The sequence below is a fragment of the Salmo trutta genome, chromosome 4 (genome assembly GCF_901001165.1).
Source record: "Salmo trutta chromosome 4, fSalTru1.1, whole genome shotgun sequence".
NCBI classification, from domain to species: Eukaryota; Metazoa; Chordata; class Actinopteri; order Salmoniformes; family Salmonidae; genus Salmo; species Salmo trutta.
The window spans coordinates 26,295,033-26,309,824 of record NC_042960.1 but is presented as its reverse complement, the minus strand read 5'-3'; the positions used below and the strand labels follow the sequence as shown (position 1 = coordinate 26,309,824).

Below are 14,792 nucleotides of genomic sequence, written 5' to 3'. Positions count from 1 at the left end.
AAGACTTTGTCAGCAGCTGTACCACAACAACGAGTACGCTCATGAACAGCAAAAGGAAACCATGATGTCACACGGACTGCCCACAAGGGCCTGGCAAATTGTCAGCATGGACTTATTCAGCCACAGACAAAAGGACTATCTTCTCATTGTTGATCACTACTCTGGCTTTTGGGAAATTTAACTGCTCCCTGACTTGTCTGCAGAGACGGTCATAAAGCACTGCAAGGCGCAGTTTGCAAGGCAAGGTCAGCCTGACAAGGTAATCATGGACAATGGCCCACAATTCACTGCACAGTTCAAGCGTTTCGCCTCAGAATGGGAGTTTGACCACGTGACCTCCTCTCCAAGACACCCAAAAGCAAATGGCAAGGCAGAGTCAGCTGTCAAGATTGCAAAAAACCTGTTAAGCAGGGCCTTGCGTGACAGCAACGACCCATGGAAAGCGATCTTACAGAACACACCCACCGAAAACATGGACAGCAGTCCAGCACAACGCCTTCTGTCCAGACGTCTGAAGACTACCATCCCCGTAGCTAACAAGCTACTTGAGCCCTGTGTCATGGTTGGCATCACAGACAAACTGCGTCACAGAAAGCAGCTCGCTAAGTGCTTCTACGACCGGACTGCTCGAGACCTACCAGAGCTGGAGGTGGGTGAAATGATAAGGATGAAACCGCTACCGGGAGACCACACAGGACTTTGGAGGCTGGGCACATGCCTACAGAGAATTGTACCATGTTCTTACCTGGTGGATGTTGGTGGCTCCCTCTATCGTCGCAATAGGGTGGATCTGCGCGTAGCAGAGCAGACAAACCAGAACACAACATACACTCACCTAGATGAGCTGGATCACAGTCCAGGCCTAAGGGTAAGGGGCACAGAATTGAGACATGAGCCAACTGAAGGTGAGGCTTCTACCCCACCAAGCTCTCCATCTCGTGGCCCTAATCCTACCCCTGTCAGAGCCATTACTTACTCACGGGTGGGTCGGCTGTGCAAGCCACCGGACAGGCTTACTCTGTAAGCAAGAGACTGCGTTAGCTTGTCCTCTGTTTCGTTTATAACATTTTTAACAAGAGGAAGATGACAACTGAAGTAAAAAGAAAATGTCATGCTTTTTCAATTGTTATGACTTGACTGTTAAGAACTTAATGTTATGCCGTTTGTTTGCACTTTCTATTGAAAAGGATGATGTTACGGAGTCTAGGTAATCGACTAGCTGGACTGTTCCCTGGACTTCTCGTGTAGGGATTTGTACAATGCATGAACAAGGCTATTGAACTTGACATTGGTGTCTGTTTTTATTCCTTTATCCAACATATCATACTGAAACAACGCACTCCATGGAAACGTAGCCTACCCTCTCAGGTGTCCTCCCCCTCTGCTTCCTCCTCCCCCTCTGCATGTTCCTCTCCGTCCACCCTCCTCAACTCTCCCTTCTGTTCCACATCTCTATCCTCCTAACATCTGTAACTCCTCTTCCTTCCTGCCTTCCTCTGCTGAGCCCTGAGTCTCCACGAGAGAGAGTGAACGAGAGAGAAAGAACGAACGAGAGCGAGAGAGAAGAAACGAGAGAGAGAATGAACGAACGAGAGAGAGAGAACGAACGAACGAGAGAGCAGGCGAGAGAACGAACGAGAGACTGAACGAGAAAGAGCGAATGAGCAAGAGAACGAACGAGCGAGAGAGAGCAAACGAGCGAGAGAGAGAGCGAATGAACGAACAAGTGAGAGAACGAACGAGAGAGCGAGTGAAAGAGAGAGCGAGAGAACGAACAAGAGAGCGAGCGAGAGAGAGAGAGAGAAAGCGAATTACATTTAAGTCATGAGCGAGAGAATGAGCGAGAGAACGAACGAGAGAGCGAGCGAGCGCGAATGAGCGAGAGAATGAGCGAGCGAGCGAGAGGAAACGAGCGAGAGAGAGAGCGAGAGAGCTAATGAGCGAGAGACAGAGCTAATGAGCGAGAGAGAGAGCGAATGAGCGAGAGGGAGAGCGAATGAGCGAGGGAGAGCGAATGAGTGAGAGAGAGAGCGAATGAGCGCAAGAGAGAGAGCAAATGAGCGAGAGAGAGAGAGCAAATAAGCGAGAGAGTGAGCGAGAGAGAGAGAGAGAGCAAGAGAGAGCGAATGAGCGAGCGAGAAAGCGAGAGAGCAAATGAGCGAGAGAGAGAGAGCGAGAGAGCGAATGAGCGAGAGAGAGAGAGCGAATGAGCGACAGAGGGAGCGAATGAGCGAGAGAGACCGAATGAGCGAGAGAATGTGCGAGAGAGCGAATGAGCGAGAGAATGTTCAAACGAGAGAACGAACGAGAGAACGAGCGAGCGAGAGAGCCGCAGATAGTCATAGGCCATACATTGCCTTGTTTTCCTATTATTTGACAGCTTAGCTGTCGTGTTAGGGTAGATGGCGGTGCAGTGGAGCTCATATGACATTGAGTTGGATATTTGTTTACATAGCCAGCTAACAGATTGCTTGTTTTGTCCTGTTTCTACCGATGCAATTAATTTGGAAACTGTCCCATAACTAATCAGCTAACATTGGCAAACTCTGTAGTATGCATTCACTACTGTAAGTCGCTCTGGATAAGAGCGTCTGCTAAATGACTAAAATGTAAAATGTAGTCTGTCAGGCAAGAAAGCGAGAGTTGATTGGAGGCGAGAGAGAGAGAAAGAGAGAGAGAGAGTGAGTGGAAGGGGAGGTGTGTAACTGTAAGAGATGATTATTAGGTAGTGAGTATGTGTATGGTTGAGAAAATACCCTTAGTATAACTGCAGTTAAAGTGCAGTATACTACAAATACTGCATCCAAAATACCACAGTCGACTGCAGTTACTGCACTTTTACTGCAGTTTCAGAACTGCAATATTTTTTTGTAAGGGGAAAGAGATTAAGATAGAGAAAGTGTGAGAGGGAGAGTGAGATATTATGTTCCATACCACAATTGTATCCTATTTGTTGCTCTTCTCCCTCTCCCTCTGTTACTCTGTTCTTCTAGGTCAGTGAAAGTGAGGGAAGTGATGTGGAGAGTCAGGGCTCAGCAGCAAAAGGCAGGGAGGAAGAGGAGTTAGAGATGATTGGAGGTATAGAGATGTGGAGGGAGGAGTGGAGCGAGAAGAGAGTGGAGAAAGAGGAGGGAGAGGAGAGTGGAGGGGGATGAACATGGAGAGGAAGAGAAACATGTAGAGGAAAAGGGAGAGGAGGAAGCAGAGGGAGAGGAGGAAGTAGAGTGAAAGGAGGAGGCAGAAGGAAAGTATCACACAGCGTGGGCCTAAAGTGACATTGGCAGGGGTTTTGGAGTTGTTGTTTTGTAAGTGGCAGGAACTTATATCTGTTCTAGAGCTTGTGTAATGGATTACAACAAGAAAATGGGCGGGGTTGACCATCTTGACCAACTGAGGATCTATTACAATGTTGGACACACAGGCAGAAAATGGTGGAAGTATGTGTTTTGGGGGAGGCTCAACATTGCCATCATAAATGCTTACATTGTGTGGGGGAATTTTTACATTGTTACAGAAGTAAGAATCGTTGTCAATCAAATAGCCTACTTTGTGTGGGATTTAAAATTAATATTCTCCTCTGGTCACATTTTGCATAATTAAAAATATCAATATGTAAATACATTTTGTAAGTATAATATATTATACTTGGTACATTTTGAGTGAGTAATTTAGTCAAATTTACTACACTTGAAATACTCTATTTTTTTCTTGTTTTTTGATAGTGTCTACAGAAGGGAAGACAAAATTAGTGTTATTCCAATTGACATGAATGTGGTGTCATATTAAAGAAGAGGTTGTGCTCTTTAAAACTAAGTTAACTTGTAATTGTCATTTGTTCTATTCTATTGAGGGAGGTCTAAAGGGTTACATTTATTGAAATAATTGGTCTGATTACTTAAACTACTATTTCAACCTTACTATTTTGGATTGTGGGGCAGTTACATCACAAAATTGTCTGAACTACAGTTGTTGCGTGTAAAAACAAAGAAGAAAGACAAAGGACAAAGCAATCTTCTGTCAGAAGATGGGAATAAAAGGCAGGATCATGTGGACAACACTCTTAGGAAAGAAAAGCAACTCTGAATCATTCATGCTGTGGGTTCAGATAAAAAGATGCACAATGTACTTTTGTAAAACATACAGTGTAAATTAAGTTTGATTTTAGTTGAATAATGATTATACAGTTTTAGGCTATTATTTGGGGAGAGGAATATTATGGTGGATCATGTGGTAATGACAGCTTTTTAAAAGTATTTTTGTAGTAGTTAAAGAACTATGTAGAATAGGTTTTTATGTATACCTACTGATAGCTAGCTGTAGTTCTAATAAATAAACTCAAATCAAATTTTATTGGTTACATACACGTGTTTAGCAGATGTTATTGCGGGTGTAGCGAAGAGCTTGTAAAAGAAAACTCTAGGCTAACAGTGATCACTGAAAAGTACATTTCCTGAAGAAAATGTGGTGTGTTTGCTAGCTTGTTTTAAAGTATATATGGTTTTGAAATACGCTATAGTAATGGTGACTGATTATGGCTGAAAACGTAGGGAGATGAAAAGTTATCATAGCCTGAACATATGAAAGTTGGTTTGGTGTATCTAGCTTTAACGGTTTAAGAGTTACTGTTGGTGAGTTATATTATGCAAAATGTATATAGTTATAGTCGATAAAAAATGATTTAGAATTTAAAGTTAGGATAACCTGAAGATGTAAAATTTAGTTTGGTGTCTCTAGCTTGAACTGTTCAAGAATTACTGTTGGTTAATTATATGATGCTAACTTATGCAAATATGTATAGTTAAAAGGTTTAAAGAATTTGAAATTAGAGTAGCATGCACATGTGAAAGTTGGTTTGGTGTTTCTAGCTTGTACGGTTCCAGAGTTACTGTTGTGGGTTATTTTATGCAAATGCATTCATACATTAATAACATATTTCTTATTTCTATTATATAAATCATTAACATGAGAAAATGTGTTGTTTATCAGCATTTATGTATATTTAATGCTGCATAAGAGTATAAAAAGACAAGTATAGTGTTATGAAATTCTTTTTAATACGCATTAGAAAATTACAATATTGTCCCCTTAAATGCAGAATAACAAATCCCAAAACACAGAATATTTTTATGTTGACTAGGCAAGTCTGTTAAGAACAAATACTTATTTACAATGATGACCTACCCCAGCCAAACCCTAACCTGGACGACGCTGGGCCAATTGTGCGCTGCTCTATGGGACTCCCAATGACACCTCTAGCACTCAGACCACTGCGCCTTAGACCACTGCGCCACTCGGGAGCCCAAAATATAAGAGAGATCCAAGTACAAAAATAACTAATCAAACCTGAAAAAGGTTTTCCTTCATAGCAACCCTCTATGCAATCTTCTAAGCCCCTTAGAGCTGCACAAGATTGTCATTGAAATATCAAAATAGTATTGTTTAGTTTCAGAGAACCTCTAACTAGAACATCATATTACATTCTTCACACATATTGCTGGTTGGAGTGTCTTCCATTCATACTCTGGGCTCTGAAAGACTCGTCATAGGCGAGTCTGGGTTTCGCGTCATCCTTGTACACTGTTGTGTGTTGGGACGCAGCTTTGTAGGCCATCCCATAACTGAGGACAGAAAGAAAACGAAATTATTCAAATAAATGTATAATTATTATTAATATTTGTGAGTAAGAAAGAGGATGAAGAGCATGGTTCTAGCTTAGAATTCTAATTTTCTGGTGGATAAAAATGGAATTTACCCTTGTCGCTTCTTCTCTGATGGAATCATCCCTCTGCAGGCAATACACATCATAACTCCTCCTACGACCAACACAGCCCCGCCTATCCACCCCACAAAGAGGGCGGTGCCAAAGGTGTACCTGAAAAACAGAAGTGATACACTGACACATTCAAAATTACAACTTGGCAAATTGCCATCTTGACATTATGATTGATTCCAGTTTATACACCAAAGCAGCCTCCTAAATGACACTATTCCCTACATAGTGCACTACTTTTGACCAGACTCAAAAGGATAGGGTGTCATTTGGGAGAAGTGAATCCTTCTCATGTTGCAGTTAATGTACCTGGGAGTGAGAGATCCTCCAAGTCCTCCTAGCACTCCTCCATAGCCACTGTCTGCATAGGTGGTGAACCGGAAGCTGGACACGATTAGGTTGGCAAAGACAGACACTCCAGCAATGCCACAGACACCTAGAAGGAGGAAAATTAGATTTACATTTTGCTTAGGGAGAAGAAGAAAATTTGTCAATTGTCACTTTCAGATCACAGACATTTTTCCTTTTACTTTAAACCCAAAATTAAATCAGAATGATTTGGCTTGACAGTTATGAACATCAATATCAAACCAATACAATCCATAACATGGTATTTTATTAAGATCTCGATTAGCTGTTGCAAAAGCAGCAACTACTCTTCCTACGGTCCACATAAAACATGACAGGACATTCATAGACAAGAATAGCTCAAGGACAGAACTACATACATTTAAAAAAGGCATATGTAGCCTACATATCAATACATACTGTGGTATCCCGGGAGGTCTACCCTGGTGGTTGGTGATAGAGGGGAGGTACGTGCGGTGACGTTGGGCGCCCCGACGCTGATGGCCCCAAGTAGAGGTAATTAGAGGAGAGGACCAACCAGCTGTCCAGGCCACATAACGGAAGCACCGCGGCACACCGCGAGGAGGACAAAGAGAGAGGCAAGGTGTGAGCCTACAGATGGGAACGAAGCTCCCAGAGGCACGGAGCTGAACATGAGAAGGACTGAGCCAACCATAAGTTATTTTGGTGTTGTGTTTATTTTTGTAAAGTCGTGTTTTCTGACTAGAACTTCCCTACCTCTGTGTCAATCTCTGCACGCTCAACCCAACACCCCACGGTTTACCACATATGGTGGAGAATGCGGGCATTACAGTAGTTTTGGGTGCCGTGGGGTCGAGCATACGGAGATTACCATGGAGGAAAAGGTGGTTCAGTTTATCCTCAGCCAGCAGACGCAACAAGCTCGCCAGGAGCAAGCGCTGGAGGAGGTGCGCCAACAAAACCTCTGACTGGTAGTGGAGGTAGCCCAGTTGAAGGGTGGTATGGCTCAGGAGTCTAGCCTAAATCAGTTCCTGGTCAAGCTAATGGAGGAAGATGATGTGGAGAAGTATTTGTGCACCTTCGAGATGACGGTGCAGAGGGAAGGAAGGCCCAAGCAGGCCAGCTTTTTAGCACCCTACCTCGCCGGGAAGGCCCAGAAGGCCTACTTCGACTTGAACGCCGACCAGGAAGCAAATTATGAGGGACTCAAACACGAGATCCTGAGCTGTTTGGTCCACAACTGGGCCTTTGACTCCACTATCTCTCCCCACGCTCAGATGAGCGGCCTGGTGTGCCTTACCAAGGGCTGGCTACTGACCGATGTACTGGCTCTCCCGATAATCGATAAGGTCGTCCTGGATCGGTATCTTCGGGCCCTCCCCTATGAGATGAAGGCGGCGGAGAGCCTGCAGAACCCCCAGAGCTTGGAGGAATTCCTGACCAAAACACCCAGGACCTATACCACTATCGGTTTCTTCCATTTGGGCTCCACGGGGCCCCAACAACCTTCCAGCGACTCATAGACCGCGTCCTGCGCCCACACCATGTCACGTTCGTTGGAATGATCGGACCAAGGCGCAGCGTGAATAGCGTTCCACATAATTTATTAGAAAGTGAAACTTAACAAAATACAAAACAATGAAGAATAAACGAACCGTGACGACAATGAAGTGCTAACAGGCAACTAAACATAAACAATATCCCATAACCCACAAGTGGAAAACAAGCTACTTAAGTATGATCCCCAATTAGAGACAACGATTACCAGCTGCCTCTAATTGGGAATCATACACAATCACCAACATAGAAAAACAAACCTAGAACGCCACATAGAAATAATAAACTAGACTAACCCCCCAGTCACGCCCTGACCTACTCTACCATAGAAAATAAAAGCTTTCTATGGTCAAGACGTGACACACCATGACAACACTGTGACTTATTTGGATGATATAATTGTGCACAGTGACAGTTGGGAGTCCCATCTCTGTAGGTTACAGGCGGTGGTAGATGCGCTAAGGGAGTCGGGGCCTACCACAATCCCCCACAAGTGCAAGCTGGGCTACGCCAAGGTGGAGCACCTGGGCTATTGAATCGGGCGGGGAAATGTGAAGCCCCAAGAAGAAGAAAAAAACGCTGCCATTCGGGAATGGCCGGTCCCCCGAACAAAGTGGCAGGTGAAGTCGTTCCTGGGGTTAGCATGCTACTACAGTAGATTTGTACTTAACTTTGCCACAATAGCTTCTCCCCTCACAGAAATAACGAAGGCACGCCTACTCCAGACGGTGCGATGGACAGAGGACACAGAGGCAGCGCTGAAGGACGCACCATGTTCCCACCCGGTACTCATCACCCAGGGATTCTCAAAAAAACTCCTGGTCCATTGAGACGTGCCTGACACAGGGGTAGGGGCCGTCTTTTCCCAAGAGCAGGAAGGCAAGGAGCACCCCATCATGAATATCAGCAGGAAGCTCCTCCCGAGGGAGAAGAAGTACTCGTTTGTCGAGGAGTCCCTCGCCGTGAAGTATTACCTCCTCGGAAGGAAGTTCACCCTGATCATTGACCATGCCCCCCTCGTGTGGATGGCAAGAGGTAAGGACACGGATTACCACGTCACCCGCTTGTTCCTGTCGTTACTGTGATTGTCTTTCTCTGACATCCACAGGTCGGGGGGTGTTTGGTATCCCGGGAGGTCTATCCCGGGGGTTGGTGATAGAGGGGAGGTAAATGCCGCGATGTTGGCTCCCTCTGCTGGGAGTACACGGGCTGGGCACCCCGATACTGATGGCACCAAGTAGAGGTAATTAGTGGAGAGTGCCAACCAGCCATGCAGGCCACATAAAGGGAGCACCATGGCACACCGTGAGGTGGACAAAGAGAGAGGCAAGGAGTGAACCTACAGAGGGGAACAAAGGAGGCACGTTATTTTGGTGTTATGTTTATTTCTGTTGCCTAATAAAGTTGTGTTTTCTGACTGGAACCTCCTTGTCTCTGTGCCCATCTCTGCACGCTCAACCCAACACCCCACGGTTAACCACAATACACACAAACTTCAAATAGGGGAGAGGCGTTGTGCTATCAGGTGTTGCTTCATCTTTTTTTGAAACCAGGTTTGCTGTTCATTTGAGCAATATAAGATCGAAGGGTGTTCCATAAAATAATGGCTCTATATAACACTGTATGCTTTCTTGACTTTGTTTTGGATTTGGGGACTGTGAAAAGACCCCTAGTGGCATGACTGGTGGGGGTAAGTGTGTGTGTAATTGCAATTTGCATGTGGGCTATGCAAACAATTTAGAAATTTCAACATAATGTTTCTTACAAAAAGTAATGCAGTCACTCTCCTCAACTCTTAGCCAAGAGAGACTGGCATGCATAATGTTTATATTAGCCCTCTGAATAAAATGAAGAGCAAGATGTGCTGCTCTGTTCTGGGCCAGCTGCAGTCTAGGTCATTCCTTGTAGCACTCGACCACACAACTGGACAATAATCAAGACGAAACAAAACCAGAGCCTGCAAGATTTGCTTTTTGGAGTGTGGTGTCAAGAAAGGATTCACCTGCGAGCAGGAACATCACCAAACCTTTGACAAAAAACATCACCTCACCTGCAAGCAGAAACATCACCCCAGAGGTCAGTGTCATGGTAGCCTTGACGTTGTCCTCCATATTTCCCATCTTCAGACACTTGAGGGCAAAGATGGCGATCAGACAGCCGATGGCTCCCAGAACTATCCCCACTATCATCAGTGCCCGCACAGCTTGGAGCATAACTACGGGTCAAACAAAACCAGACGTCAGATAAAAGTCTTACTTTGAAACTTAAGTAATGACCTGTGATTGTGTATATCATACGTATCTACCAAAGTACTGTGGTATTTAATTTAGATCATAATGTTCCAACATTAAAAAAACTAAAACTACATTCATTTTCAAATGTACATCCAAATTACAAAAATGTTTTATTGATTAGGGCCCTATACTACTCCTGTTTTCATGTGCCATTTAACTATATTTTGTGCCTGGAAGATAATCTCACTTCCTGTTCTTGAATTTAATTTGACAAATTATTTAAAGATTTAACTGCTCTATGAAACATGTTTAAATCAATAAAACTTTTGAGACAAAAACAACATTACCTTTTATTGATCATGGCCCTACACTCTACTCACATTAAAATGACCCACTGTCTAAACTATATGGAAGATAATATCACTTCCCGGCTTTAACACACACTTTTAAAGATTAAACGTTGCTGAAGAAACTAGATTAGACATGCTCAAAATAATTTTAAGTGTGGCTCAGTTAGTAGAGCATGGTGTTTGCAACGCCAGGGTTGTGGGTTCGATTCCCACGGGGGACCAGTACGGAAAAGAAAAAAAATGCGTCTGCTAAATGACTAAAATGTAAAAATGTAATGTAAGTTTCCAGTCAAGTGAAAGAAATAAAAAAATTGTTTTACACCACTTATATCAACTAATAGAAACAAAAACCATATCTTATCTAGATTCACACCCTTGAGAGGCACTCGACATACAAAGCTTGATCGAGATCAAGTTAACAGTGCTGACCATCCATTGACATTTATATTTGCTAAATGTATATCAAAGAAACATCATGTTTAACTTCTTACAAGTCAATAAAGCAAACCTTACTTGGCAGCCCTAGTATGGTAAAATAAGGCCTGCATTGGGTCATTCCAGATGAGTTTTCTACACATGATTTCCAGAGTCCAGAGTAAGTGTAAACACTTGTTACGACTGAGAAGGACCGGTCCTGTAAACCCCACATATCCATGGCTGTAGCAGCAGATACTAAAAACTGGCCCAATACACCCAGAATGAAGCCGATTTGCTGAATCATTGAGGTGCCCATTTTAGCGTCCCGTCCTGTTTGATGTCAGACACCTTTGCTTGAAGTCATGAACTGGCCTTCTATCCTCGGGTTCTTATCACTACGTACTCTTGAACAAGGAACCAACCTTATCAGATGTTTGCTTAAAATTGTCCGGAGTTGCTGTCATAGTTTCGGGCAACGGTTGTTTGTTTGGGAAGCGTGACTAATGACAAAAGGTTGTGCCTTGACATTGTTTCCATATGTGACTAGTTTCAGGAAACTACACATAAGTTGCACGTCACTACTTCACAGGAGAGGCATTTGAACGTAAACATTTATTTTTTTATCTAAATGCTTTTTTTGCCAGAAATGCAATCAACCGTGTACGCCATCTGTAAATAAGAATAAAATGGTTAAATTACTAGCCTAGTTGGTTAAGCCACGAAAAAAGACAGGAACCTTCCCGCTAGCCATGATTGGGCTGGACATGCCGGGAGATGAGTTCGAATTGGTCTGCCATGTAGCAGGCTTCTGTCAACAACATAAACTGCTCAGTATGTATAGGTAATCTTTCTAACACAGCTTTTTTGAACGATATCACGAAGTACTGCAAAAGTATTGCTAATGCTCTCACCTTTCTGGATTACAGAGTTTTGAAATCAGTGGAATTCCCAGTGGAATCAGAGATGGAAAAAATGTTTGCGTTTAATTGCAAATATGCGGAGGTAGTCGAAAAGAGAACACAGAGAAGGCAGTTGTATAAACACCTGTCTCCAAATTACATCTTCAAACTAAAGGCAACCATGGCATCCGTGACAGAGAGGGAGAAGTTCATCCATGTATATGGGTGTCCAGTAGGAAGGAAGTTAGAGGTAGCTTCAAGAGCCAACGCTAACTAGCTACAGTTGAAGTCGGAAGTGTACATACACCTTAGCCAACTACATTTAAACTCAGTTTTTCACAATTCCTGACATTTAATCCTAGTAAAGATTCCCTATCTTAGGTCAGTTCGGATCACCACTTTATTTTAAGAATGTGAAATGTCATAATAATAGTAGAGTGAATGATTTATTTCAGCTTTTATTTCTTTCATCACATTCCCACTGGGTTAGAAGTTTACATACACTCAATTAGTATTTGGTAGCATTGCCTTTAAATTGTTTAACTTGGGTCAAATGTTTCGGGTAGCCTTCCACAAGCTTCCCACAATAAGTTGGGTGAATTTTGGCCCATTCCTCCTGACAGAGTTGATGTAACTGAGTCAGGTTTGTAGGCCTCTTTGCTCGCACACGCTTTTTCAGTTCTGCCCACAAATTGTCTATAGGATTGAGGTCAGGGCTTTGTGATGGCCACTCCAGTACCTTGACTTTGTTGTCCTTAAGCCATTTTGCCACAACTTTGGAAGTATGGGGTCATTGTCCATGTGGAAGACCCATTTGCGACCAAGCTTTATCTTCCTGACTGATGTCTTGAGATGTTGCTTCAATATATCCACGTAATTGTCCTACCTCATGATGCTACCTATTTTGTGAAATGCACCAGTCCCTCCTGCAGCAAAGCACCCCCACAACATGATGCTGCCACCCCCGTGCTTCACGGTTGGGATGGTGTTCTTTGGCTTACAAGCCCCGCATTTTCCTCCAAGCATAACGATGGTCATTATGGCCAAACAGTTCTATTTTTGTTTCATCAGACCAGAGGACATTTCTCCAAAAAGTACGATCTTTGTCCCCAAAGTACTGCTTTGCTTTATCTTGGCCAGGTTGCAGTTGTAAATGAGAACTCGTTCTCAACTGGCCAATAAATAAATAATAATATGCAATTTCCATCCCTACCTATAACATTTTCCGCCAAGATAGAACTGCCAAAGGGGGTGGTGTGCAATCTACTGCAGAGATAACCTGCAGAGTTCTGTCTTACTATCCAGATCTGCACCGAAACAATTCGAGCTTCTACCTATAAAAATTCACATTTCCAGAAACAAGTCTCTCACCGTTGCCGCTTGCTATAGACCACCCTCTGCCCCAGTTGTGCCCTGGACACCATATGTGAATTGATTGCCCCCCATCTATCTTCTGAGCTCGTGCTGCTAGGTGACCTACATTGGGACATGCTTAACACCCCGGCCATCCTACAATCTAAGCTTGATGCCCTCAATCTCACACAAATTATCAATGAACCTACCAGGTACAACCCCAAATCCGTAAACATGGGCACCCTCATAGATATCATCCTAACTAACTCGCCCTCCAAATACACCTCTGCTGTTTTCAACCAAGATCTCAACGATATATGCCTCATTGCCTGAATCTGTAATGGGTCTGCAGTCAAACGACAACCCCTCATCAATGTCAAATGCTCCCTAAAACACTTCAGCTAACAGGCCTTTCTTATCGACCTGGCCAGGGTATCCTGGAATGACATTGACCTCATCCCATCAGTAGAGGATGCCTGGTTATTCTTTAAAAGTGACTTCCTCGCCATCTTAAATAAGCATGCTCCATTCAACAACAATTTTTTTTTAACCAGGAATAGATATAGCCCTTGGTTCACTCCAGAACTGTCTGCCCTTGACCAGCACAAAAACATTCTGTGGCATTCTGCATTAGCATCGAATAGCCCCCGTGATATGCAACTTTTCAGGGAAGTTAGGAACCAATATACACAGGCAGTTAGGAAAGCTAAGGCTAGCTTTTTCAAACAGAAATTTGCATCCTGTAGTACAAACTCAAAAAAGTTCTGGGACACTGTAAAGTCATGGAGAATAAGAGCCCCTCCTCCCAGCTGCCCACTGCACTGGGGATAGGAAACACTGTCTACCGATAAATCCACTATAATTGAGAATTTCAATAAGCATTTCTCTACGGCTGGCCAGGCTTTCCACCTGGCTATCCCTACCCTGGTCAACTGCCCGGCACCCTCCACAGCAACCCGCCCAAGCCCCCACCATTTCTCCTTCACCCAAATCCAGATAGCTGATGTTCTGAAAGAGCTGCAAAATCTGGACCCCTACAAATCAGCCGGGCTAGACAATCTGGACCCTCTCTTTCTAAAATGAACTGCCGAAATTGTTGCAACCCCTATTACTAACCTGTTCAACCTCTCTTTCATATTGTCTGAGATCCCCAAAGATTGGAAAGCTGCCGCGATCATCCCCCTCTTCAAAGGGGGAGACACTCTACAAACAAACTGTTACAAACTATCCTACCCTGCCTTTCTAAGGTCTTCGAAAGCCAAGTTAACAAAACAGATTACCGACCATTTCGAATCCCACCGTACCTTCTCCGCTATCGGCCATTCCGATTAATCGGTCGACCTCTAGTCTACATACATTCAGCATCGTTCACACCCTCTTAAGCTTTGGCCCACCCATCTTGTTTCGCTCTCGGTGCGTTCAGAGCACACGCTTGATGCGCTTGCCAATAATTTTTTTTACCTATGGATAACATGAAAACAGCCTAACCAGCTCTGCTGGCAACAATTTCATTACGCTTTTTTACAGACGTTTACTGACACCGGCCGTATTCAACGAGTGTTGTACACACGTTTTGTAATGTTAGATAATAAGCCAGCCAGCTAACGTTAGCTAGTTAAACAACAATGAACACAGTGGCAAAAATGTCACAGTGCTGGGAGCTTACCAACTTGGTTCAATGTTAGCTAGCTAACATTAGGCTCTAACTAGAAAAGCAAATGGCTCTGGGATACGAATAATAACATCAGCTAGGGAGCCAGCCAGCTAACGCTAGCTAGCTAACAGTACACTTTAGCTTAAGACATATCGCTAGCTAGGTAAACAAATTCTAAGATCACACACCACGTAACGTTAGCTAACGAGCCAGCCAGCTAACTAGTTA

General features: G+C 43.7%; 1 protein-coding gene across 1 annotated transcript; it reads right to left on the bottom strand.

Moving 5' to 3' along the window:
• Positions 1 to 5,256: 5,256 nt before the first annotated feature.
• Positions 5,257 to 11,092, bottom strand: LOC115192165 (claudin-18-like). The gene is made up of 5 exons (XM_029750364.1): positions 10,755 to 11,092; positions 9,708 to 9,872; positions 6,080 to 6,206; positions 5,753 to 5,872; positions 5,257 to 5,618 (listed from the first exon to the last, which is right to left on the bottom strand). Exons 1-5 carry the CDS (start codon positions 10,972 to 10,974, stop codon positions 5,483 to 5,485), a joined length of 768 nt encoding a protein of 255 aa, XP_029606224.1. The 5' UTR covers positions 10,975 to 11,092; the 3' UTR covers positions 5,257 to 5,482.
• Positions 11,093 to 14,792: the final 3,700 nt, after the last annotated feature.